Genomic DNA, 23336 nt, shown 5'->3' on the forward strand with positions numbered 1-23336 from the left:
CCGTGCGATGATGAGGGGAGAACATTTGATTTTCCATTAATCAGTGCCTGCCTGTGCTTTCACCAAAGTTAGGCTGTAACATTTGCAAATCCACCACACAGCACATAGTTTTAAAGGTGAGGCGCGGTCATGAGTGGGATCATGAGTGTGCTCACGTGTGTGCTGGATAAATCTGAGCTTGTGTAGCTCATATACGGGACAGGACATACTGTTCTGTAAAAGTTCATGTTATCTAAACATTCTTACACTTGATCCCGGTCCTGGTGACAGGACTTATTGTACATGTTCCTGTTTGTATCCCCGCTTTCATGTTGTTTACGTGTCGGAGCTACTGTCGCATCCTCCTGAAACAAAGAGAAGCAAACAGGGGAGGCTGAACCATGCGAGCCGGTGAGCTGTACACAGGGATGTGAGTTTAACCCCCCCTTCATAGGTGATATAGTAACAGACAACACAGTTTAAACTAAGGAGCTGCATGGGTCAAACACATTAATCTAATCATGTGAATACTGAGAATGTTTTGGTTAAGCAAAGGCAGGCACGGACGCGAGTAGGAGTGAACGTTATGGCCTTGACCGTTGACATTGGGAATTCTTCCCAGGCACGGGGAGAAAGGGAGCCAAAAGTTTGTTCCATAAATGCCAAGTAGGGTGGTGCTTGTTAGAAAGCTGCAAGGGCAGGGAGGAATTTGGATGTGAAGAGGAGTCCAGGGGGTTTCAGAGAGAGAAGAGGGTCCTAATCTGGAATGCCTGTCAGAATTTCTCTATTTGCATCCATCAATAATACTGCACCTGAATATATAACATTTCTCAACAGCAAAATGTTGAAATTTATATAATTTGATGGACATTTTTGGAAACTTTTTTTTTTTCTTTTTCTGGTTGCAGAGATGCTATAACTAGACTAGCAATTGATTCATTTACCGTGGCAACAAGAGTCATTGCTGGCCTGGCTGTTTCCAAAGTTAACAAAACTAAACTGTTCGTAATGTTGAGTCCCACCAAGACTTACTCCCTTAAATTTACTTCCTTAAATCCAAATTCATGGTTTGTTTATTTTTTGCAACCAATTTAACAAAAATAAAAGATGTGACACGCTAATGATGGTGCTTTAGTAGAATGCTGGATGGGCAGAGCGCAAGACATGCACATTTTGAAGTACGCCAGCTGTTTTAAACTGCCGGACGCACACTCAAACTGCCTTGAGGCCTATATTTATCACACAGGAACTGGCAAAGTGTCACAGTGACTGAAAGTCAAACCAGCGTTTCGTGGCAGTTACCAGTCCGACGACTGTTAGTAATGTTCCCTCGGCAGGTTTTGTTTGCGGAAAACTTCACGGTAAAGAGCAATGATGCTAACCGGCGCAAACCAACCAGGATTTACAAGTTCCCCTCTGCCTAGAATCTCAAACACTTTTTCAATACTCTCATGCTATTAAAGGAAGTGAGAGAACTCTTCTATGAAGCGTGGTTATTTTTGCTATGCCATTGTTTTTGTTGTCGTTGTCGTTTTTTGCACTATGTTGCCATGAATGGGGGGATGATAGATAGATATTGGCTTTGGGAGTTCAGTGAGGGAGTTTCAGGGAGATTCTGCTCTTTTCCTAAATTCCCACAAAGTTGACGCCATGAAAAATCCCTCTTCAGGGAGCACGAGTAACTCACAAAGAGGAATCGAAGACGCAGGAGCAAGCCCAACATGCAACAGATGAGGTGATTCATGTCAGCGCCGCATATCAAACCTTGTTTGTTGCTTTCTGTCAGGAGGCCAAGGTGAAGAAGATCATGTCCAAGAAAGAGTCCAGAAGGGAGAAGAAGATGTTCTCCTCGAAAGACGATGAGCATCTCTTGTTGAGTGAGGTGAAGCTGGCAGACCGCAGAGGGTGAGGCTGTAGCACACCGTAACTCATCCACAGATGATTGCTTCCCTGCGGCACCGCTCGTCCGACTTTATTATTTCATCGATTTTTGGATTTACATGTATCGTTTTGGGGCTCTTAGGAATTTCTATTTTGTTTCTCTTCAACAATTTTTTTCAGTTACAGAAGTTTTGTCACTGTGTTGTTAAATATTCAGTGAGATCAAGATAAGTTAGTGCTATGTAAAGTGAAAAAAATAAAAAAGCTTTAAAGGATCAATCATATTTTTTGGGTGGAATACACTGATTTGAAATCTTCACCAGAGACGGCCAGCAAGATCGTCTGTGTGGAAGAGCTGAGACCCACAGAGACCAGTTAGCCACTAGTTAGCTTAGCACGCTTGTTAGCTTTTTTTTCCCACTCGAAAGAGGGGTACAAAGACAGAGGTATTTGCACATGGTACAGATTTTAGTGCCACCCTGAGGGGGAAAAAAAAAAAAGGAATTTTGGAATTTCGGTTGTGTAAATAAAATTTTGACTTGATAAGACTAGCAGCAAGTCTTGAGTTTCTTCACTCTAGTGGGAGGGTTGAACGTGAGCGCAAATTATGTCTGATTCTTTCCCCACACAAGTAAATATTGATATTTTCACAATCCACATATCTTCTGGATATTGTGACACTGAAATGCCATTGTCAGATGGATAAATCAGGCAAAATGTTGCCTTTTTTGGGCTCTTCAACAGGCTTATCTCATTTCATGCTGCCAATGATGTTTTCCAACCAATTGACAGAAATTTAAATGGATATTTATTTAATGTGAAACCTTGAATTAACAGTAAAACCTCAAGTAAAACTTGCTTTTGGACATCTGTACAATGGGCCTCGTTCTTGTGCTCGAATTTGTTCCTGAATACCTGAATTAGTTATTTTAGCCCTCAACTTAGCCTTACAGGAAGGAAGCAAACCTTACTGGTCTCTCTACCTCCCCCTCTGTAGCATCTATAGTGCATGTCTTGGAACTGGCATCACTCAGGCTTGCATAGGCTTGGATTTAACTATAAAGATCATTTTATGAATGAGCAACACTTCCAAATAAGATAGGGGAAAGGCCACCGCGTCCACTTGCAGTATCAGCCGGCTTAATTTGCCAAGTTATTAACATTTAGACCCTTCAAGGAAGTAGAACATGTACAGAGGAAAACTCAAATTAATCACCTCACCCTGACAAACACAAGGGAGTTCCTATACTGACTTGCTGTGAGAGGAAAAGTTCCACTTATACTCCACTTACAGTTAAGATGCGAGTGTTCAAGTGAGACTTTGTTAACTTTGGTGTGAAATATTTCACACTGCAGACCAGTAATATTTTTCTTGTGTTTCTCTGAAGGTCTCACAAGAAAATTAAAGATGACGAGAAGGAGAAGGAAAAGAAGGACAAGCCAGAGAAAGGGCACTGTTTTTGGGAAAGCGTTACCATGACAATGAGGCAAATATCACCTACCAAAAAACTGGAGAAGATGGAGGGCTGGGAACCACCTCAGCTTGAGAATGTAACAGAGGCTGGGACTGATGAAGCCCTGGAGGACAAAGGTCATAAAGGGGACAAGCTGGTATCTTTCCCCGACTCCTTAGGGCTACCATTGGAACTGGCTGCATGGGCAGGCCGGGGTCTGGAGGAGGATTCCTCCCACTATGCTAACCTGTCAGACTCCAAGGATTCTACAGCTCCCGTCAGGTGGACAGCCCGCGCCAAAGTCAAGCTGGCTGGCATAAGCCGGATGAGCAGAGGAATTGTGTCAGAGAACGCGTGGGAGGGCTTTAAATAGAAGTCACTTTCACCTTTGAGACACCTCCCTCCTCACCTGTGTACCAATAAAGAGGATGAAGACCTGAACCAAATAATCTCTATTGTCTTGCTCTGGATGAAACCGGTTTTAATAACCAGTGGTATTGAGATGCTGTAGTGTACACTTGAATATAACATATGAAGTTTGACTTTTTTTTTTAGCGCTGAAGTCCTTGAAGACAATATATGTAGTTTTTTTTTTTCCTTTGGACTTTTTTTTTAGGCCACTTTGGTAAAACAGGGTTGCTAGTTTGAAATAAACTGTAAAATACAACCAATGAAAGCCTTAAAACTACTGTATCACTGTAAATATGACCTCCACTGGTGGCAGTTGAATATGCAAACCTGCTTGGCGACTTAAAAGAGTTACTACACCCAAAAAGAGAAAAAATATATTTTTGCCCCACAAAGAGCTACAGCTACACAGTAACTCCAGAATACAGAAGTACCTAGCCGCTTCAAGCTAAAACCACCTAACAACAGCAAAACTGATCAAAGCAAAGCTGTCACTTTTAAAATTCACTGTCTAATAGTGTTCAGGCTGGGTTTTTTTTGTTTTTTTTTATCCAGCTGCATACTCAATAATACATAAACATTTAATTCAAGCTAAAAATAAACCAACAGATGAGTGAATGAATGCTGGTCACATTGTGTGTTGCGGTGAACTTGGAGCATTGAATTCAGAAATGTTAGTTTGTTTTTGGCTCAAATCTAAGCGTCTGTGGATTACCAAGCATGTGGCACAAAAAAAAAAGAAAGAAAGATGTCGATTATCTGGATGATGTGCCTGCGAGTTTTAAATGAGTGTTTTTGTGCAGTTTTGCTACTTTTAGCCATCAGTCAGCATTAGCTTCAAGCTAAATATAGGCTATGTAGCTGACTCTTGTGGCAGTGGTGAAAAAAAATGTGTGTGTTAGCTCAGGTCACCTATTTGTGTGTATTTGAAATGCAACATACATTTTTTGGGGGGGGGGGGGATGAAGTATCGCTTTAAGAATTAACAAAAGAATGTATTTCATTTTGTTAGCTGCTATGCAGTTACATCAACTGAGAGGCAAATGGCAGCCTGAGGCCTCAACCTGAACTGTACAATCATGACGCAACTCTTGAAATACTTTCGAAATCTGGAATACAAGTTGGATGTGAAAAGTGTCTGAAGTACTGTTGTTGTAATGGATGTATCTGTGGGTTATATAAGTACACTCGTGTACTGATAAAGAAAGGCTACCTCCCTAGCAAGCACCTAGCTAGCGACCAACATTATTTGACCTTAATATTTGGGTGAATGTAGGATGTGACAGTAGGTGACAAAAAAATTTAAAGTCAGGACATCTGATGCCAACATCGGTTTTATGTTGAATACTGATGACCGCTATTTTTGTTGGCAGGAACTTGATGTCAAAGCGACGCTGTTTTTTTTTTTCAGGCGTAATTAAACGTCAAACATTGGTTTGAATAGTTTTCCTGTGCCAGCCTGTTTAAGAAACTTTTAATCAAATGCTGAATATTGTAATAACTGAACCCATAAGAAGTTTAAAGTCTGTAGTTTCTCAAGCGGGAGGTGACACTGTGCATCTGTCAAGTGCCTTGAATCATGTTTACTCTGAGTAACGTCCAAGCTGGCGCAGGTGGGTCACTAATGGATGTCGCAGGTTCACCAGCAAGAGAAGCACAAGTGTGCGATTTAGTTTGATTTATTAAACACTGGTCAGTTTATGAATGCTGTGTTTGCATGGTGTACCTGTTATATATGTGCACTCAGGCAATGACAAGGAATTTATTGCCTTCAAGGATTTTCTTTCCCTTGAATGAGAGTGGTTTTAATTTCATGCCACTGGTTTTTGCCTTACTAGTCTTCTCTTTGTTGTAATATGACTTTTTGACTCAAGTGTACGGATACAGGTCTGATGCCTGTTTCCTGATTTATTTTCTAAAATGCTGAAAAATAAACATCTAGTGTGACAATCTTACCTTACGTTTGTTCTCAAAATATATACACATGAATTTGAAGCTGTAACAAAAAATTGCTACTAGGAAAAGTGTCTCTATTCAGCAATTCCTTCTACGGAAGCTGAGAAAGGCTATTTTTCTCCCCCCAAACACACACACACACAACGAGCTATGACAATATTATCTTACTATCAACATAACGAGCATTATGATAAATATCTTGTGCTTGCCTCATGAGATGCTTTTCTAGTATCATGAGAAATTGGCATAAAATATGTATTGCATGAATGGAATTCCTTGGTTTCTGTACTTTTGTAGGCCTTTAAGCACACACACACATTTCTGTCAACCCTATCGACTAACCACAGGAGAAGATTTAAAAGTGTCCAGAAACAGTTTTTTTGGAAATATTTAATTATTGTAGAGCTAGTTCCTTTCTCATAGAAGCCATGATAGTACCATCAAGAGGTTTGTAACAGTTAAGGAATATCAAAAAAGTTGGAAATATACAAAACTTCCCCATCACCCATAAATAATGCTTTACATTTCAGCTGTCACCGTTTGACAGTTCTCACAGAAGTAGCACATAAAAATGTATATAATGGAGATTGACATTATTTTCATTCAGTGTTAATGCCTTCAAAAGCATTGCAAGCTTTCACAAAGGACGACATACGGCATGTAAACAGAGACTCCAACGGGACATTATTCAGTTATTGCAGAAAATACAACCGTAACAAGTAGACCCCCCCCCCCCAAAAAGCTGAATTTTTAACCCCATTACATCAACAATACACACAAGTTTAATCTGCCTCACTGTTCACCATTTTCTGAAACATTTAAACATATCTATTCCACTTATCAGCACTTACTTTACCATTTACATGCTAAAACCCCCTTTTCCATATTTTTAGTTTTCTCTCCTCTATTAAGATTTGTGCAAACAAAAGGAAAAACACAGCTCCTTTTATATTTTCCTCATCACCAACATTCTCGAGACTCAATGCATATTTTCTCTTCCCTATGCTCTGTGGAGACGTTTGTGCGTAAGCAAACAGGAAAAGTCTTTCTCTCAAGCCCTTTGTTATTTGGGTTATCGACATCAAGTTCTCATACATGCTCTGGTTCGCATGTGACGGCGTCTTCTCTTGAAGAAGAACTTAGAATTTGAAGAGGTCAATGAAGTGCTGCGGAGAGATGGGCATGAGGCAGCTGTCTGGGTCATTGGCGGAACACGGGTGGCCACAGTCCTGCAAAACAATCCAAAAACTATTTATTCTGAGAAGATAACTGACCTGTTCGAGGTAAAGAGAGTTCGAGGACCTCCGAAATATTGCCAACACATCTTATTGCACATGTCGACAATAACATCAAATAGCTATGTTCAGATATTTAGCACTGAAATGAATTAAAAATTTCACAAAGTAAATATAATAACAAATACACCTTAAATTCAAAAACGGTGACTAAAACACAAGACTAAACAACCGAATACGGCTGAGCAAGTCAAATTCTGTGAGCCACAGACTGTATGAGAGAGCGGACGTAGCCGCTGGGATATCATCCACCATCCACTTCGCATTTCTTGCTACTGCCATCAGCTGAGACGGATACAGGTCCTCATGGGTGACACATGTCAGTTATAAGGAAGCCGCACCCTGATGCACATCCTGCTTCGTCAACTGTTTGATTCTAAACTGGGTGGTAATTTATAAAATGAGCATCATGCTGCATTAAAGAAGACCTCAAACTAGCAATACAGACCATAATATCTCACGAGGGAAGTGTTAACTGAGATAAACACAGACTCATCAAATGTCAGGGTGGCGTAGAGGCAGTAGCAGTTTACCAGAGTGTTCCCTCATGACTTAAGCACTTCAAATAACAAGTAAAAACTGTTACATCCCCAGGCGTTTGCTGGTTTTATCAGGACACTCAAACATGACCTCACGATTTGTCCAGAACAACAACTCCAAAAAGAAAAGATAAGCTCAGTAGTGCCTTACATTTGTTATTCATGCTAAGTTGACCTCAGATAATCCTTGGTGATGTCAGCTGGGTTTTCCTTTTAAAGGAAAAAGACACGAAAGAGGCTGGTGGTAACAGCATCATTCGTGATCTGCGGTTTCCACACAAAGTCCACACGACAAATTTCAACAAATTTTCTACCTTTGTGTGAATGTGAAGCACAAACTTTGTAGGCTTTTTGTATTTTGAAAATAATCCCCTACCAGTGTGGGTGCAGCCGCTAAAGTGTTTCATCACGCTTCCATGACACCAAAATATATCCATTTGAAGTTCTTCCCTTGGAATTGAGAAACAATCATGGACTTCAACACAATGAGACCACTAGTCCCCCCCCTGCTGGCCATCAGAATCCTAGGTACTTACCCAGAAGCTAAGTCTGTTCCTTTATACAGTCTACAGATGAGAAACATCCACGTTCAGACAGAATTGGCAGCTAAGCTAAGTTAGTACTAAACTTTAAACACGATCCTTAACATTAGTAAACATGTATGTTTGTCTTAACAGATGTGGGACACAATGAGAGTTGATAGTTTCAGTTGCATCAAATTTATGCATTCGGAAGGAGGATGATCCAACAAAAACAAGGTGGTCCATTCAGAGGCTGTTAAAAAGGTCTGCAGACACTGTGTGACGATTAATCCAGCAAAGCATGATGACATCTACTGAAACAGTACAAGATGAAACTGAATGGGAAGTCATAAATAATTGTTGGGGAGAGAATCCCCCCCCCCCCCTAAAAAAAACCCAAACAAAACAGAAAGGCGTGATGGGACATAAAGTACCTTGAATAACAAAGCCAGGTGGCGATCCTTAAGGGGAGAAGATGGGGAACCAGGAGGAGAGGAGACAAGCAAGGAGAGGGATGCAGAGAGAGCAGAGGTTAAAATGGATTGGGACCAGGCCGAGGAGAATTACAGGCTTTGAGGGTAGTAAATAATCACAAAGGTGAAACAAGGGATTGTAGAACATTGTGACTGCTGCGTTTGTAGTCCAAGTACATACAATTCTTCCCCAGAGGTTAATAATCCAGAAGTTTGATGTCTTGCTTACATGCAGGTGATCTCATGAGTCAGTGAGGTTGGACCTCTGACCCCTCCATGTACACGTGTGAGTACAGAATTGATTGGGTTGGTGGAAAACAGGATGCTACAGTGTAGTCGAATGCGTTTGTTCCTCTTTGAATCGTCAGGTCCACTTTTTGTGCTTCCTTCAATTTTTATACAGCAAATGAATCTGATGAGTCATCAGAAGCCTGGTATTTAAAGTATTTCTGTATTTCAAAGGATTTTTAAAGGTATACCCTGAAACATTTGCAAACTTACATGTCTTAAAGATCTTTTAGATATTTTTCTCGTTTTTGTTTAACAATTATCATGGCCGAAAGACTTCACGATAACGACATATTTCTCCAATAATGGATGGAATCTCTCAGTGTGGTTTCTTATCTAACCTACTTCAAACTTGGCAGGCTTATTGCTGAGTAAGACAGGAAACCACCAACGTAAAGAATAAATGTACTGTAATTACTTTTATTCTTCGCCAGCACTAATTCCACGTTACCCACTCCTGCCCCAAGAATGTTTCAGACTACGGTGCTTCTGTTGAGGATCCAGCCCCCCTGGGTCCCTAGAAACCTGGATGGCACCAGGCAGACAGCAGGCTACCCTAACCAAGCCACGGATTCAGCTTCCATGGTAGGATAAATTGAGGCAATGCAGTAAAGACATGAAGAATTGACAGAGAGCCTACACCTGCAGCCCTTACCGCTCCTATTCTATCCTCATCTTCTTTCTTGGAGTTCTTGCTTGCTATACTCAAGTGGGAAGCTGTGAAATCGGTATAAATTAGGTTGAAAATTGGTTTGAAACAATCTAAATCAGTCAGCTCTACTTCAAAACCAGAGAAATCTGCAAGTGACTGTGACTCATTGTCTGAGTGTACAAATGATATGGGATGTTTTGTCTCTGGACCAGAACACACTGTAGTTCCTGTACCAACCTTGATTTGAGAGACAGCCTCTCACATCTGACCGACATGAAGTGGGACAGGCATCAAGTCTACATGTAATTTGTGTACACGCATTTGCTCCCTGCTTCAGGGCAGAAAAAAGCAAAAGCTTAACTCCACACACTATCTCATTTTCAGTGTATCAATTTTCAGTGTACCTGATAGAAGTGTTGTATTTTCTCTATTAATCACACTGTTGCTGCACTGTTTGGTTTACCTTCCAGAAGACGATGCTACAGTGTTTGCAGAAGTGCAAGGTGTCGCCGTACTGCTCTTTCATGGGGTAATGCTTCTGCAGGGTGAAGTACATCAGCTTCCAATCCACATTGTCACTCTGGGTTAGGACCAAATTTCTACAGAACTGTATTTGCACACAAAAACGTATGGAAATGAACACACAGCCATCTAACACACAGGGAACTGAGAATCAGAATATAAACAGAACAAAGTGGAAGTAGATCTAATTAAGGCCAATATCTGATTAACATTAAACTTCTGTTTGTGTTGTGTGTACACTTTAGTGTGTGAGTGAAGAACTGTCTTAACTGTGGCAATTCTGCCCTCTAGTGGACAATAGGTGAACCTCCTGGCAGCCATATGTCCACCAATGACACAACAGCAGGCTGAAAAAAACCCCAAACCCTCATCTGACCCTCAGGACTGACTCTGATCTTCCTCTCACCTGCTTGTCTGAGAAGTGAAAGTGGCAGAGGCTCTTCCACAGAGTCCTGTTCTCACTGAGGCTGTGCAGAGTGGGTGTGGCCTGTCCCAGGTTAATGATGTCGTAGGCATCAGATAGGTTGTAGAGGATCTTGTTCTGCATGTATACTGGTAAATCGTTGAATGACATACCAGTGCACATTTGCTGTAGGGAATAATTAGTAATGACAGATTTAACCCTGAACCCAGAATACTTTCAAACACTCATGAATCACACAAATGGAGACCTATGCACATGCAGCAATGTACCTTTGGGATCTGCAGGTTGTTGAGCTGCTGCTGCCATTTGAAAATACTCTCCAGTCGACACAACCAGATGTTGACATTGCCCACCAGGACACATCTGCCAACATGGATAGTCAGACTGTGCAGTGTTGAGCTCAGGTCTTGCAGGAGCTCCTTAACCAGGCGAGGATTGTAGTGGTCCTCAACAACTAGTGTCAAAATTTTAAAAAAAAGACAGAAAAAAAAACGAAGGTTTAGAATGTAGAGAATACATGTCAGAGCATGACGCAAGAGGAAATGGCATGGAAAATGTGTATCTTTGCTTCTCTAAGATGAGGTTTTCTTCACAAAAGCACCTACAAATACCAAGAATTGCTCAGAAAAGATGACATCTAAAGACTAAAATGGCATTTTTGTTAAAACCCTTAAAGTTCAGTATATTCCTGACATTTAGGTACTCCCAGAATACAAAAAACCCCCAACCTACAACTAAAAATACTGCTTTACAAGAAAGATTATGGTCATCCTGTGAGGTTAGTCCAATGGGATTGGCGTGGCTGAACAGTAATACATCATCTGACTTCTCAGAGCCTCACAGCTCTCTGTAAAACTTCTACTGAAAACATCTAAAATCTAACATCAGGAACAGCGCAAGGAAAGTTCTGCCTGCTCAATACCACGATTGTCATCGTCAATCCCTGTGCTGGTTTCTCTCACCCTTTCGTACAATCTTCTCGAGGATGTTGAAATAGTTTTTCTGGGCTGCTCCACTCAAAGATGTCAGCTGAGACTTGGCTATTAACTGGAAAAGCTGTGGGAAAGACACACAATTTGGGAGTGTTAGAGAAGAGAAAATGGTACAAAAATCTGGAAGGAGATTCAGAAATATGTGAGATTATCTTTGCCCGCCTTTGCCACATAGTTAAATCTTCTCAAGTCTTGAATTGCGCTGGAAAAGTCTAGACGGTTGAGGGCTTCACCGAGCGTGCAGTATCCATGGCGCTGTAAGCAAAACCAAAAAAACAAACCAAAATTTAAAAATAATTATTTTATTAAAATTTCCACTTCAACCAACAAAAAAAACAGATCTTTCAAGTTCTAGTCACCACTTCAGCACTCACCTCCTTTGTGCTTCCTTTCTGCACGTAGATCCATTTATCCCTGAAAACAACTAAAGAAAGAAAATCATTGTTTTGGTGTGACTACAAAAAAAAAATGTACAGCTTGTATTCAAAGCATTTCTGTCCCAGTTAATCCCGTAACCTTCCCAAATGCAGATTTTACGGAAGGGCGCTCGCATTTCATTGCTATTACCGGTATTTATCAATAAGATTGTGCGGTTAAAAAAAAAAAAAACGAAAATAAAAAACAGATTTCCTTAAAGAGAGACACAATATTACACCATTCAACTTCCTCAAACATGTGACTGTCCATTTCGATTTTAATTAATGAGTAGTGAGCCACCAGCACTCCTGACCACAGATCTGGGGTAGGGAGGGGTTTTTCCTTTGAGTTTTTTGTCCTCCTCTATTTTCCCAAATTATGTCTGGGCCAGGGTTTCTGTCAGTTGACTGTTTTGTTCATGAAGCACGGGTAAAGCAGGACGGTTATTATTCTGAGGTTTTCGTCTGTTCTTTTTTATCATCATGGGGGGTACCGGAGGGTTTAAATGGGGGGAAGTGACATGGGCGGGAGGAAGTGACTGAGCAAGAGGACGTTTGGACGGCTGGCGTGGCAGGCTTTCCAAACCGCTGGGATTATACGGGGACAGTACCTGGATAAGGATACCCGGTGGATTACTCCAAGGACTGGTTGGACTCCCCATGGCTGGGACCATCCTGCCAAACGCATCGTCGGGGAGGTCTGCGTAACTGCGCAACGGAGCTGCAGCGACTTTCCGCGCGTCGGAACCGTATGACTCAGTCTGACTTCCACACAGCCACACACACTCACACACACACACACACACACTTACACACTCCTGGAACTGCGAGGACAGTGGGACGGCGGGGGGGGGGGGAGTACGGGTTTTGTTCTTTATTTGTTATATGAGTCGGTGCGTTATTGTCCATCATGGATCCGTTTTGTGTTTGAATACATACTTTGACCGACAGTGCAATTGCTTTGAGTACCTTTTCTTACATTTTAAAATAACAACCAGCGTGAGCCTTATCCGCCTGTTAGACGGCCTTGTGCCAGTTCCCCTGTCTTACCTCTAAGAAGAGGAAGGGAAATTGTTACAGCACAGCTGCAACTATTCAGTCAGGGAAAAATGTGAATGACATTAAAGTAAACCAGCTGTAGCATGTTAATGGGCTCCATAAATCAATATGGAAATTTTTACGCTAATTACAGAGCAAGAGAATGTTACAGGTAATCGCAAATGATTTTGTCATGAACAAACTCCTGGAATGTGTGGGATGGGAAGAATAAGCCGAGGCCTGACATAGTGACATAGTTTCTGAGAAGCTATGTCAAAGATGGAGGTGGACAAAACAAAAAAAGCGAAAGACCTGAAAAATCATTTGTTTCTCAACTAGTTCAACATGTCTGACTGCTTTAAATGTGTGCTGAACCTCGGGGCAGGTGGGGCAACAGGATCTGAGGTGTACAAAAATCAGCATAAATGTTTCACTACATACCAAGAACATGTTTGGACAGTCCATTATTTACAGTCACTGTTCAAGGTTTGTTTTTAAGCTGAGTATCACTAAGATTCATTTCACTCTGACCTGAGGTAAAATTTAAGCTGGCTTACTGAAACAATATTGTGGGTATAAGCAGGCCACTGGATGATTATTTCAGTCAACATTCTTTTCTTTGCTATGTCAAACAACAACAAACTCCAAGCTAGCAAGCTTGCAGTAACCTACACGCTGAAAATGTGTTGAAGATTTAGACTGCAAAAATAAGAAAAGTCTGCTCAGTTCTTTTGGTGGATAGTTGTTAGGAGATTATATATATATATATATATATATATATATATATATATATATATATATATATATATAAGCATACATATAAGCAACTTCACATACAGCGAGAGCTTGTTTCTCCTCCTGATGATACTTTGCAAGGGTACTGTTGCAGCTTCTGGGCTTCGTGCCATCAATGACCATTATAATGACTTACAGAAATACAAACAAAAGCAGACCAGAGTGTGTTTGTTCTACTACAGCAGACTGATAATGGGTTGTACGCTACGCCAGACAAACTAGAGACCACCTTGCCATGGGACCACGAAAGCCACCAATTCCACTAGGATGGATTGTCAGTGATATATGGAGATATAAAGTAAAAATAGAGTCGACTTCGATTTGTAGATGAGGGGTCAAAGAAGGTTTCCATTCCATAAAAGGCTAGTGTTAGTCATACTGAATGGCATACACTGACAATGTATGTATGAAAGATTTAAAGGACAATTCAACAAATAAATAAAGAGTCTTAGGTTCAACCCTCCCCCAACAAACAATTTGAAACAAAGCCTTCATAGTTGATGTCCACAGCTCTGCTACTACGACGCGTGCCTGCCTGAGCTTGTCTTTTACCTGGAGGACCTTCAATTTCCATACCAGAAATTCTTCACAAAGACAAATGGTGATTAAGTTTTGCTGAAACTCACACTGAGATTTAGTGTTGTTGTTGTAAAAGTCCTTTTTCCTTTTGGTGGTGGAGAGCTCACAAACATCTCCCACAAACAGGTTTTCTTCATTGTCACAGCTGAACCTGTTTAAACAAAGAGAGCATGGCAGGAATTTGTTAAGTGTATTGCAGCACAGTGTGACCAGTGGCTCCAAAATACAAAGAAATCCCACAATCTCTTGTTTCATCCAGCGTAGAAATCTGTTGAAGGGTATTATGGTGAAGTGCTTTAGTATTTGGGGATCAGAGTACAGAATATTGCAGGGTAAAATTTATAATCTGTCATAAACTGCACTAGAATACACAGAGAAGAACCTTAACAGGGAGTAAAAGCCAAGCGGTTCCTCTGGTCAAAAAGTTTGCTGCTGCATTCTGGTTAAATTGCAATAATATGCAGACAGACAGATGGAAATGGAATAAGAACAGTCAAAAAGAAATTATAATGATGGATAGAGCTATGCCTCAGACATCTTTTCCTAAAAAAAAAAAACAATATCTCAATCTGATCGCTGTTATTTCTGGCAGTGCTTCAAGGCCTATTTCAATGATTGGCCCTGATAAAGACAGATCCCAGGATTTTGGCACTTGACCTCAATTTGACAACATGTTGGCATTGGAGGCTTTAGGCTGAGAGAGAGAGAGAGAGAGAGATGTTGGAGTGGTGCTGACAATGATCAATGTACGTACAAGCTTGGAAAAAGATAATGGCACACTTGAAGCCATGTTGAAAAAATGGTTTATTGTGTTAACAGCTTCAGTTTAGAGGTTTTTCCACCCTTCTGGGTTGATCTGGCATGTGGCTCTGATAACATGTACAATAAAGGGTCAGCAATGATTATTTTGCCATGTCTCTCACCATATCTTATCAAAACACCATTTAACTTTGTCCTTGGCGCAGACCTCCCAAGAGAGTGGTAGTCTTTCTGAAAAGAAAACAACAACAGAATGTTTGCATTGCTTTCCTCCAGGGTAAAAGTTACCTGGTGGCCATGGACAAAGTCAAACTGAGAAAGAACTGGATGGGGCAGGTTTGCGCTACATCAAGCTCCTTTTAGATGGGGACAAACTCAAGTTTCAAACCAGAAAGTCTAAAGGCTAGCGTAAAAACTACAGTTCAATGCCAAAATAACAAGAACAAGCAGCTTCGAGTAAGCTATGAAATGTATGCCATTGTGGAAGGCAGAATTCTGCCTTGATGGTTTAAAGAGGGAGCAGACAATTACTCTTTACACAGATGATGTGTTGATATTTATATCAAAAGCACAAGCTTCTATCCACACCTGAACAATGTCATTTCAGTATCCAGTGCTATTTAAACATGTATATCATCCATGTTGGACACAAACTGGTTTTGTTTACTGAAGGGTGTAGACAGCATCCACATATGGTCAGATGTTTAAGGCCAATCGTCCCCATTTTCTGGCTGCCATAAAGGCAGATTTAGATTGCTGGGCCCCCTTAACTCTTTCATGCTTTATAAAGATTACCATCATTAAAACTAACTTTCTTCCCAGACTACTCCTCCCACTGGAAAAGATCACTATTTTGTCGTCTAATGAGGTAATAAAAGTGCTTAACGGCTGGCTGAGTTCCTTTATCTTAAGTAAAAAGAAGCCCAACCTGAAAAATGGCAGAACTCCAAACGGTTTGCTCAGACGTGGGCTTGATATACCAAATGTGAGACTTTATCAGGAACACACCACAAGGTGATAGCAAACTGGCTAAAATAAGACCCAGCCTTAATTTGGCTTGAAATGAATCTTCTTCATGGAATGCCCTTTGAGGAATTTGTTAGAACTTTCTGGATAATGCTGTGGATAACTTTGTGTCAAGCACTGCTTTACTAACCCCATCACTTTAAACACACTCAAAGCCACACTCAGTTAACCCCCCCCCACACACACACACACACATAGCTACAAAGACTGTAAAATAGACCTGCACCTTTTAATTTTAATGTTTTCCTGAGCAGTTTTGACCAGCATCGAATTAATTAAACCAAACAGCGCTGAAAAGTGCCATTGTATAAGGTAAAATAAATGAATTAGCACAGTGTTTTCAAGTTGAAAGAAAAAAGGCATTCTTCTCTTGAAATTTGAAGTTGATAAAATAAATTAAGCTAAAGCTGTTTTCACCACCAAGATGTATTCCTCTGTATAGATCAAAGGCCTGGAATGGTTCAACTCTCCATGCATTAATAATATATTTGCTGAAGCTGACCACCTGACAAGAGCTTTTGGGGCAAAACTTATTTGCCCGTAGGCTGTACTTGGCAATGAGACTGAAAAATGTGTTGTCGTAATTATTTATAGACAATTACATCTGGATATATGCGCTCTTTCATTAATTTCAGATATGACATGGAATTTTTCTCTATATGTGTTCATAACTGATTCTTACTTAGCCGGATATGGGGCTGGAGTAAAGCAACATTTACATTATTTAAAAATTCATTTGTATTTAATAATACAAATTATTATATCATCAAAAATCATCAATAGAGATGCACTCCAAAAAAAATATGCTATACTGTATAATGGCTACCTTTTCTTTTCAAGGTTGTTTCCTGCAACTTAAATGTGGTCAATAAATGAAATATCTGAGTTTTATGCTGTTGGTCACACAAGATATTTTATAGATATATACTAACAAATCAAGTTCTATATCAGTGGCGACAGATTAGCAGGTACTGAACAGCATACAGGTATCCTAGATGCCTACACCATCCAATAGACACCACCCGGCATGGCTCAGGGGTACAGTGGCTGTCCAGCAACCGCAGGGTCGCTGGTTTGATCCTCAACCCCGGTAACCATGTCGAAGTGTCCTTGAGCAAGATACTGGACCTGACTCCTGATGAGTAGGTTGGTGCCTTGCATGGCAGCCTCCACCATCAGTGTGTGAGTGTGTGTGTGAATGAGTGAATGAGATGACACTGTAAAGCGCTTTGAGTGCCGCTAAGGTAGAAAAGCGCGATATAAAATTGAGTCCAGTCCATTTACCCATGCAGCTCCAAAGACGTAACAGCTCAACGAATTTCTCCCTTGCATCACTGTTCACTGAAACGTAGCCAAGCATGAGACACATCTGGAAACTGGGCCTGGGGTTTACAATGGTGGTTTACTTTTAACATCCTACATACCACATGATCACAGATTTTTTTTTTCTTTCAAAGAATGTGGGATCACAATCTGGGATTAACTTGACATATTATCCAAGTCTTAGAGGAAATAACATTCTATAAATTTACAACCGATTTATAGTGTGAGAAAATTACATTTTAGATAAGGAAACCGAAAGGAAATTTTGTCAAAACAAAATAAAGGGCTTCGAAGTAAATATTGACTTCTATTCACTTATTTACATATGCTAAATCCCAAGCAAGGCATGGCTTGCCTGGCTGAAGTCACGTGATTTAGGTATAGGGCTTTACAAGTAATCCTCTGTCTCTGTCAATTTATCCATTTGGACGGAGGTACTCACTGCCACACATGCAAGCACAGTTATCTGTCACAGTGAATTACAAGTGAGGAATGCACTAGCATGGCATTTCACATGCAGAATAACAGCATCGTCACACAGCAGCAGGTAAAGTTCAGATGGATTTGCCGATTTTCAGCAGCCTATCACACCTACCCTGTTTGATTCAGCCATTTGGTTGATTCAGCTTGATCTGTACCAAAATTACAGGTGTGAAACCTCCCCCAGACCACAAGCTGAACCACTGTTGGTCCTAACAGTCAGACCGCCATCCTCAGACCAGCAACAGCAGCGCTTCTTGATACTATGGAAAATGATTTCCCTTACAAACTCTCTTTTAAATAGATATTTTCATTCCAAATAATTCTATGCACACGCGGGTAATCAAAATATCATAATACTGCACTACCCATGCTTTCATGAACTCAACACTTTCTATGGACAGATGAAAAGTAGCGCTGAAGAACGCACAGAGAACTCCATCTCAGAAGAACGTGCAAGCTAAACATGGTTTTGCTGGTGAGACCCAAACAAATTTGTTGGTGCTAAAGCTCCGACACAGCAACTGCTGTTTTGTCACTCACTCTAAAGGAAATTAAAGAGTTTGTAGCAGGTTTAGGAGATGATGCCACTATCCACTGGATTTTTAATTTTTCTTTTGAGTTGAGCTGCAGCAATACTTTCTTGACTTTATGTTTATTTGTATCAAACACAACCACCAATCAAGAGCTATAGAGAGGACGTTGTACCTAGTCATTCTGCCGTTTGGTAGTTTATAAAATACTCTGACAAGTTAATTTTCTCACTAAGGTAAAACTAAAACTTAATTATTCCCTTTTTAATAACAAAACATTAGAATGTAGCAGGTTGCTTTTAAGACTGACATTATTCATATGGGTTTTACAAAGTCAGAGACGATCACTGCTACTCAAACTAGGCTGACTAGCATTTGTAGATTATCAGGTTTGAGGTTTATTCCTGTCTGGAGATACAACACGATTAAAATTCCTTAAACACTGCGTGTAACACAAGTGACGATCACAGTGGTCCTCTTTCTTTCAGAAAGCAACCTACACGTGTTCTACAATGTGTCCCTGCATGTACTGCACTCGATGAAATCATGCGGCCTTCTGAGAGGAGGTGCACTTGGAGAGCAGCGCTGGTTATTGTCTGTTGCTGTATCGCTAATGTAGCACTGTGGGGTTCTGTTGGTCACTCAGTAGAAAATAGCACCATTGTGACCAGAGGGGGACGTCACCAACTAGCAGCGAGAGCCCACTTTAATACTTTACCCATTAGATGGGAAATACAGTAAAACAAGACATGTGAGTGAATCAATGTTAAGCCCCAATACACCATTTAAGCTGAAGCAGCCTCTCCATACAAGATGTGAATTAGTAGAAAAATGAGAACGGGAAAAAATAAAATACAATGTGTTCTTCTTGTTGTCTCTCCAATTAAGCGGTACTAACTACCATCTGACATATGTCAAAATGGTTCATATTTCCTACAGATGAAAGTGTGTGCTCTTCTGCTGAGTGGAAACTAAGACTACCCACAAGTAATACAGACCAGAAAAGCCAAAACAGCCCATCATGTTTTTAGCTCAGACACTCTACACGAAGAGTTTTCATTAAAGTCTTTCAGTTAGTCTTTGTGACAGACAGCAAAATTGTTCTAATATGAAGATTCTTTTAATGTATTGGGGTTTAAGACCATTTATCTCATAACCTCTAGCAAAAACCCTAGACAGGATTCACATGTTGCAATATTTGCTATCATCCAAGTCATTCCAGGAGACAGGGTAATTTGATTTTTTTTTTTTTTTTTTTTGTGCTCATGGAGCTTTATGTTGAATTTCAGGAATCAACTGTGCCCTGACAAAGTCTAAAGCAGGGGTCTCAAACTGATCCAGTAAAGGGTTGGAATGAAAACCTGCAGCCACACGGCCCTTTACTGGATCAGTTTGAGACCCCTGGTCAAAAGGAACACACTTATTCCTCCTGTACAGGAAAGAGGTTACCATTGTAGCCATAAAAGATATCAGATGTTGCTGTTTGTTCTATTGTCATAATGAAAAGGAAATTACAGTGAGATAATGAACCACTCCATGTGTCGATCAATCACTCACATTGTCAATAATGAATTACAAATCACCAGGAAATTTGTTGTTTCATTGATGGGAAAAGTCTTTTCTGGTTGAATTGGCAAATTGTTTTTATCAAACCAGCTGTTATACCTCCAAACATCATTTTGACAAGTTGGCTGTAGTTTGTGTAAATAAAAACTATGGCAATACATGATAATTGGATAACTAAATGATTCCTCCTTTTTCTTAGGACTGTGTCTTCAAGTTTCTCAGTTATTGTGATCGATCATGATGAACTGTCTAACAACATCGACCACAGAATCATATCATGATACTATGGTTATCTTGGGCTAAATCTTGTGACTAACTCTATGATTCCCTCCTTTGATTGGACTAGTGCCCGAAAATGTCTTCCTCCTTGAGAACAGCCACCTCATTTACACTTTAATATTTAACTTTGGTTGAACAGGATACATCCATTATATTCTCAACACAAGCCTACATTTAACTCGGCCATGGCACCTCTATGTCCAACACAGTCTGCAATTTTGAGATGCACATTTACCTCATTTTGGTTGAGAGGTTGTTTAGCAGTGCTGTCATTAGCGATGCTATTTCCTCCTATTTCGACTGTTTTACTAAAGCTTTTCCATGACATGCAACTGGCACAGCTGATACAGTTTCATTTCTGTTAGTAGCCTGAAGGAAATTAGCTTTAAAGGAATTATTAACACAGTGTTTCTCTGAGTCATTTAGTCCTCAGGGGTTTGAGACCCTAACCATGTAATTACAGCATACTTGTTTGAGCACTCTGCTGCCTGCTGACTGATAAAGGGGAACAAATGTCCCCACAATTCATCTGACTTTTTTGGGGGGGTTTCTGACATTTAACTCAATATTCAAATAAAGCTCGGCAGTCACCTGATTCCACTTCAAGCTTCCATAGTTGTACTGGTCTAACAACATTGAATTTTGCAGAAATTCTGATGGGCTAAGAAAAATTACATGTTTGCAAAAACTTAAAATAAACTTAGCATGGAGGTATTAAATATGTAACTTAAATAGCATAATTAAAGTAGCTTAAACTCGTTGGCTTCTGTTAATAGCAGTCTATGATGAGACATTCACTGTACTAAAGTCAGAGGTGTATGTTGGCAATTATTAAATCAATAGTTTGAGTTAGCATATACTTTATGTGCACAGATGAATTTTACCAAGAGGGAGACAATGCCTGTAAACAGCAGTTAAATTTCACTTAACCTGTTGAATTATTTACTCGGTCATGTGAAGATTGACAGAACTGGAGTAGCAGCAACAACAACAATAACAAGTCCAGTTAAGGCAGACAAAAGTGACTAATGCTAATATGCTGAGCTCTTACTCTTTCAAGTCTATCTCTCTGTTTATGTTGTTGTCTTCCATCTCGTGCCCATAGAAGATGATCCTCTTCCAACCATGGTCTGTCTTCATCCAGCTCCATCCTGGGGACCTCCAGTCTTTGCCCAAGAAAGGCATGTTAGCTGGGGTCAGTTAGCAAAGAGGGTTGCTGGCACGCCAAACACCAACAACAGATCAACAGGATGCTAAAATTAAAAATAAAGGAGAAAAAAGTAAGAGATCTTTTACCCCGCTCTCAAATTGTGAACTCAAAGAAATATACTTCATGTAACAATGAGAGTCAAATAGAGAAAAAAACGCAATAAATTCAGTGACATGGACATTCTAACATTTGATGCTCTGCGGTGGTTTAATTGGCAGGCATATATTTTGACCTTTCTTTGTTTCCTCACACTCAGTTTGCCACCTGCACCTCAGCTACACGCTCTCATCATGTTTATGCCTATCAACAAGCCAAATAAACCCCTGAGTCATCACATGCTATAGATTAAATGTGTTTTCGCTGTATTATGAGGTCGAAAATGCCGTACAAGGAGCCATAAACACCTAATAACACACCTGAGTGTGACGCATTTACGCGAACAGCTCGAGGCTTTAGCAAAACGGCTGAACAATTCGATTTAACAACAAAAATAAACACTGTCAGTTGGTCCAACACATATAAACACGATGGGAGTCTTAAGAAGTATTGCTTTCTTCTTACAGTGAGTGTATAAAATGACGAAACAAACCTGAACCCCCAATCACGACTCCTTTGTTGTGTCGTCTGTTTCTGCAACGGCTTCTTGTCGCCCTGCCTGCTGGGCTGGAAATATTGACGGAAGTAAATTCAGCGCGGACACTAGAATTTTGTCCCCGCCCCTGATACTCTCTGATTGGTCAAAATGTCAGCATTTATCTTGTTGCTACCCGGAGCCGTTTCGCGGATTGGTTAATGATAGCTGTCAAACACAATGTTTTTTTTTTTAGCTCCTCTATTTTGCTGGGGCTTGCCATTACACGTGATAGAGGTCGGCGCACATGTACCAATGTTTTGATTTTGAAATGGGGGATGGGAACAGGGCCAGTGGGCTGCAGTGTGGCTTAGGATGTTTAATAAGAAAGGCATATGACATTTCTGAACATTGGCAGCTTAATATGCTGTGTTGATACATTAGACATCAAAGTTTGGTATTTTGTTTTGGTTCTTACCATTGACATTTCAAGGCTCAGATTTGACCAACACTATTCATAAAAAATGTAATTGAAATTGCCAAATGACCTCTTAAAATGTTCCAATTGCAGAGACCTGGGATATTTTTTGAGGTTAATTATGTGTCAAAATATAATTTCCAGTTGAATATTGCAGTGCTCCAGAAAAATCTTAGCTTCTAAACATATTTCTCATACCAGAATTTCCCACTGGGCTTGGGGCCAAATTTGACGTGGCATATCTACTAATAAAATAATATTTAAATGAAAAAAAAAAAGAAAATTAAATATATGCTGTTTTCTTCTTTAGGAAGTAAAAATGATATTTTTGAATTTCCTAGAATATGTAGAATCCTTTATAACTATCAGTCATAAATTGATGCTGCGGTAGGGATACTGCAAGACATCAGCTTCACATGAGTAAGGCAAGAAAAAAAATACAGACAAAAGGCATTGTAACAATATGGATTTTGTTTTAGTCCCATTAAAGGAAGACGTTTAGGCACCCATGCTACAGACGTAAGAAAACATCTTTGTTTGATACAGATCCCTGCAAATATCACACCATTATCAAGGGTCTTTCAATGAAAATGAGAATAATGACAAAAATCGACAAACCCTCTAAGTTAAGAAATAACTGTGCAAATTTAACATCAGTCAAAATAACCCCAATAAAATGTTAGTAAAACTGAGCCGCCCTGGTAGACATGGATAAACATAATATCGTAGCACTGCAAATATAAGATTCAGTGTTTGTGGAATCTGTTTGACAGAGGTGTTAGATTATTTTAATGGTCATTCAGGGGGCTGTGATTTATGTTGTAATGAAACAGTCCTGGATTATACTGACAGATGTTCCTAATTTTTTGTTAACTCTCATTCATGTAACTGGAATGGCC

General features: G+C 40.1%; 2 protein-coding genes across 4 annotated transcripts in view; one reads left to right on the plus strand and one right to left on the minus strand.

Annotated features, from left to right (window-relative positions):
* The window catches only part of LOC147242959 (testis development-related protein), a 14739-nt gene extending 10415 nt beyond the window's left edge, over positions 1-4324 (plus strand). The window contains exons 3-4 of the mRNA XM_086188653.1: positions 1766-1884; positions 3249-4324. Coding sequence (XP_086044779.1) covers positions 1766-1884; positions 3249-3687 — 558 coding nt within the window. The 3' untranslated portion in view covers positions 3688-4324. The remainder of the gene's footprint in view (positions 1-1765; positions 1885-3248) is intronic.
* A 1717-nt stretch (positions 4325-6041) lies between these two features.
* fbxo25 (F-box protein 25) lies at positions 6042-22102 on the minus strand. Of its 3 annotated transcripts, XM_086188650.1 has the most exons (11): positions 21978-22102; positions 21230-21431; positions 14260-14363; positions 11759-11808; positions 11547-11639; positions 11355-11448; positions 10662-10846; positions 10375-10557; positions 9910-10053; positions 8468-8494; positions 6042-6907 (listed from the first exon to the last, which is right to left on the minus strand). In XM_086188650.1, exons 2-11 carry the CDS (start codon positions 21361-21363, stop codon positions 6818-6820), a joined length of 1104 nt encoding a protein of 367 aa, XP_086044776.1. In that variant the 5' UTR covers positions 21364-21431; positions 21978-22102; the 3' UTR covers positions 6042-6817. The 3 variants fall into 3 exon arrangements, with proteins under 3 accessions (XP_086044776.1, XP_086044778.1, XP_086044777.1); XM_086188651.1 differs by lacking the exon at positions 8468-8494 and having other exon boundaries at positions 6044-6907; XM_086188652.1 differs by lacking the exons at positions 8468-8494; positions 21978-22102 and having other exon boundaries at positions 6043-6907; positions 21230-21378.
* Positions 22103-23336: the final 1234 nt, after the last annotated feature.

The sequence above is a fragment of the Aulostomus chinensis genome, chromosome 20, assembly GCF_037954235.1.
Source record: "Aulostomus chinensis isolate RoL2024-O1b breed Wild chromosome 20, RoL_Achi_v1.0, whole genome shotgun sequence".
NCBI lineage: Eukaryota > Metazoa > Chordata > Actinopteri > Syngnathiformes > Aulostomidae > Aulostomus > Aulostomus chinensis.